Here is a 4,346-nt window from a genome sequence, read left to right on the forward strand (position 1 = left end):
TCACCTGGAGCAAGTTTCGCGTCCGCGAGTGACCCCGTCATGACCCCGACCAATGAGCCGGTCACGCAGAGAGACGAAGCGAGGAGGCGGCAGCCGCATGGGACAGATACCCGTGGGCGCAGTACGTCCACCACCCCCGTCGGCGGCGTTTTTGCCGGAGCTTCGGTCTCTACCTCAAGGTCCTCTCACTCTGGAAGCCCGGAACGCGGCCTGGATACGGGAGCTCCCGCCTTCCCGAAGCATCGCTGCCGCCGGCCATGCGGGCCCCGAGCCGCCCGCGCCGTACTCACCTGGTCCGCGGAGTCCGGAAGAAGGGGGAACCCGCACGAGGCGGGAAGCCAGGGCCGGTCCGACTCTACCCGCACCCGACGCGCTCTCGGGGCCGCGTAGGTCGGCGGAGTTGCGACGCTGGGTCTAGAAGGAGAAGAGGGAAAACGAGGCGGGCCGGGGAGGCGCGCAGAGGAGAGCTCTGTGCCGGCTGAAGCCGCGGGAGGCAAGGCGGCCGAGGTGAGCAGCCGCGCCGGAACCGAGCCGGGACCCGCGCCGCCTCCGGCTCGCAGCCGCCGAGACCCGCGGGAATCCCGGCCCGCCGGCAGCGGCACTGCGGAGGGAGGAGCGCGGGGCTGAGCTGCTTCTCGGAGCCTGAGCGCCTCCCGGAGCCCGCAATCCCCGCCGCCGCCTCTTGGCCGCCCGGGCAGGAGACGGGCGGGAATTCAGTTCGCGTGGAGTGTGGGACCTGCCGGGCTCCGAGTCTCCTGCACCGGGGGTAAGCGGGGGCCCACGCAGCCAGGACGAGAGGGGGTGCGGTCCCAGTGCCACCCCCGCGCCACTCCCCACGTGGCGGCCGCGCCCCCGGGGCGTGAGTATGTAAGCGGACGGTAGGGGGGCCGTGAATGAAGCCCCAGCGGCCAATCAGCACGGCCGGCGCGCGGGACCCCGGGAGCGAGGCCCAATGGCGAGCTCTGGGCGGCCGGGCCGGGCGGCAGGCGGACGCGGGGGGCGGGGGCCGTGGCCGGGGGGCGGGAGGCGGCTCCGCGGGCAGCCAATGGGCGGCGGGTGGGGTGGGGCTCCGGAGCGCCGAGCGGGTCGGGGCTTTAAGCCGGCGGAGCGCGGCGGCGGGGCCCGCAGACGGAGCGGAGCGGCGGCGGCGGCGCGGCGCTGGGCGCGGGGCGGCATGGCCACCACCGCGCAGTACCTGCCGCGGGGCCCCGGCGGCGGAGCCGGGGGCACAGGACCGCTTATGCACCCGGACGCCGCGGCGGCAGCTGCGGCGGCGGCGGCCGCCGAGCGGCTGCACGCGGGGGCCGCGTACCGCGAAGTGCAGAAGCTGATGCACCACGAGTGGCTGGGCGCGGGCGCGGGCCACCCTGTGGGCCTAGCGCACCCCCAGTGGCTACCCACGGGAGGAGGCGGCGGCGGCGACTGGGCCGGGGGCCCGCACCTGGAACACGGCAAGGCGGGCGGCGGCAGTACCGGCCGAGCCGACGACGGCGGCGGCGGCGGAGGAGGTTTCCACGCGCGCCTGGTGCATCAGGGGGCGGCCCACGCGGGCGCGGCATGGGCACAGGGCGGCACGGCGCACCACTTGGGCCCGGCCATGTCGCCGTCCCCAGGAGCTGGCGGGGGCCACCAGCCCCAGCCGCTCGGGCTGTACGCGCAGGCGGCCTACCCGGGGGGCGGCGGCGGCGGCCTGGCCGGGATGCTGGCGGCGGGCGGCGGCGGCGCGGGGCCCGGCCTGCACCACGCGCTGCACGAGGACGGCCACGAGGCGCAGCTGGAGCCGTCGCCTCCGCCGCACCTGGGCGCCCACGGACACGCACACGGACATGCACACGCGGGCGGCCTGCACGCGGCGGCGGCGCACCTGCACCCAGGCGCGGGCGGCGGTGGCTCGTCGGTGGGCGAGCACTCGGACGAGGACGCGCCCAGTTCGGACGACCTGGAGCAGTTCGCCAAGCAGTTCAAGCAGCGGCGCATCAAGCTGGGCTTCACGCAGGCCGATGTGGGGCTGGCGCTGGGCACGCTGTACGGTAACGTGTTCTCGCAGACCACCATCTGCCGCTTCGAGGCCCTGCAGCTGAGCTTCAAGAACATGTGCAAGCTCAAGCCGCTGCTCAACAAGTGGCTGGAGGAGACCGACTCGTCCAGCGGCAGCCCCACCAACCTGGACAAGATCGCGGCGCAGGGCCGCAAGCGCAAGAAGCGCACGTCCATCGAGGTGGGGGTCAAAGGCGCACTCGAGAGCCACTTTCTCAAGTGCCCCAAGCCCTCGGCGCACGAGATCACCGGCCTGGCTGACAGCCTGCAGCTGGAGAAGGAGGTGGTGCGCGTCTGGTTCTGCAACCGGCGGCAGAAGGAGAAGCGCATGACCCCGGCGGCCGGGGCCGGCCACCCGCCCATGGACGACGTTTACGCACCGGGCGAGCTGGGGCCGGGCGGGGGCGGTGCGTCGCCGCCCTCGGCGCCCCCGCCGCCCCCGCCGGCCGCACTGCACCACCACCACCACCACACACTGCCCGGCTCGGTGCAGTGACCCCGCGGGCCGGGCCCCCGCCGGCGCGCGGCGAGGCGCCGCGCGGCCTGAACTCTTTTTGTTCGGTTGCTTTGGATTTTACAAAAAGCCCAGAAACTTTCGAACAAAACCAAACACCCGGATGACCCTCTCTGGCGAGCGGCGAAGACGGCCGATAGGCTGCGTCGCCCGAGCCCCGGGAGAGAGGAGCCGGAGATCCGAAACGCGCCAACTCACCGGGCATCCTGCCCGCCGCCTGCTCCCCGCCCCCATCCCCTCGACGACCCCCGCCCCTGCCACCCCGGGCTGTTCGGGGCCGGATCCCGGCAGCGGCCTCCCCACAGCGACAGGTAACGCGGTACGGGGTTAGGGATTCCCCGGGAGAGAGGACGAAGAGAGGAGGGTGCCCTGTCCCTCTCCCCGGCGCGGACTCCCGAGCCTGCGGGTTGAGGGTGGGGGACTGTCACTTTATTCGCTCCACGCCTCTTCTCTCTCATAAGGATGCGCCCCACCCCCCCCCCCCTTACCCTTCCTCCGGGCTTGGTTTTTTACGGTTTTTATTTATTCACGGAGCCTCTCGGCTCCTGGGGTCCTTCTAACTCCGCCCGCGCCCTTAATTTAAATCGCTGTATACTGTATTTATCGGGGCCCCGGAGGGGAGGCCGCGAGAGCCGCGTCTGTGTATAAAAGCAGGAAATAGCCAAAGCTTTAATCTAGCCTAATTTATTTTTTCCCCTTACCTTCCCCTGCCCTACCCCCAAAAAGCAAAACAAAAACAAACAAAAAAAAAACTAACAAAAAAGATTCGAGTGTTCATTTTTTCGTTTCGTTTTATCCGAGCTGCGATTCGGTTCCCGGCCACGCGGGAGGGGTCTGCGCTCCCACAACATAGTCCATGGGAAGAGGCTTCTGCCCCGCTGCAGACTGACCGCTGCACAGCAGGGCCCCCGCTCCCCGCGGGGCCCTGCCCTCCTGGCCACAAACAAACGAAACTTGACAAAGTTGGAGATATTTTTGGACCAGCTGTAGAAATAAGCCGTTCCCTGAGAACCTTCTGCCTGATTCCCTGCAGCTTCCGCCTGCTCCCTTTCCAGCCCCACCTGGGATGCGGGATGCTGGGCGGCCAGGAGAGAAATCCCCAAGTTTGGGGTGAGGTGGGAACCATGTAAATATGTGAGATATGTACACACTGGCGGGGAGAAGAAACATTTTGTGCTTGGTTTTTATTTTTGGTTTTCCGGGTTGCCCTCCATCCCCATCCTAAAGGATTTTGTACACCGAATAATCCGAAAAAAAAATATTTTAATATGATTTCCAAATTTCTGACCCATCTCTATTTATTTTCTGGATGTGTTTGGAGCTTCCCCCCTTCTCCATTTCTTGTTCTGTTTGTTACAGTTTGGATTTAAATTTTGTTATTTTATTTTTATTATTTTTTGGAACAATGTTTTGGTGCATTCTTTGTATCTTTATTGCAAAAAAAAAAAAATAATGTAGACTGGGAAGTTCCCTTTATATTTATGTTATAGTAAATATTTTATTACTCACATAAACATGTACCCCAGGGCTGTGTCCTGTCCTTTTTACTACGAGGGTTGGGTTGGTTTGCGGGTAAAGCGTTGGGATACCCTAGCTAACCTCTCCTAAAGTTCCGGCCACACTATCTTGGAGCAAGGTGACCACGCAGACCTTCTCTCAGGCCAGTATGAGGACTGCCTGTTACTTGGGCAACAGTTGGGCCCCTGCCTTTAGGCGAGTGAGTTTTAGGGAAGATGAAGCTGCCTCGTGTCCCCTCCCGTAAACAAGACTATCCTGAGACCAGACCAGGACCTAC

General features: G+C 65.7%; 1 protein-coding gene across 1 annotated transcript; it reads left to right on the forward strand.

Moving 5' to 3' along the window:
* The first annotated feature begins 1,086 nt into the window (after window positions 1-1,086).
* Window positions 1,087-4,080, forward strand: POU3F1 (POU class 3 homeobox 1). The gene has a single exon (XM_058717994.1). The coding sequence runs from the start codon at window positions 1,175-1,177 to the stop codon at window positions 2,531-2,533; it is 1,359 nt and encodes a 452-aa protein (XP_058573977.1). The 5' UTR covers window positions 1,087-1,174; the 3' UTR covers window positions 2,534-4,080.
* Window positions 4,081-4,346: the final 266 nt, after the last annotated feature.

The sequence above is a fragment of the Neofelis nebulosa genome, chromosome 2 (assembly GCF_028018385.1).
Source record: "Neofelis nebulosa isolate mNeoNeb1 chromosome 2, mNeoNeb1.pri, whole genome shotgun sequence".
NCBI classification, from domain to species: domain Eukaryota; kingdom Metazoa; phylum Chordata; class Mammalia; order Carnivora; family Felidae; genus Neofelis; species Neofelis nebulosa.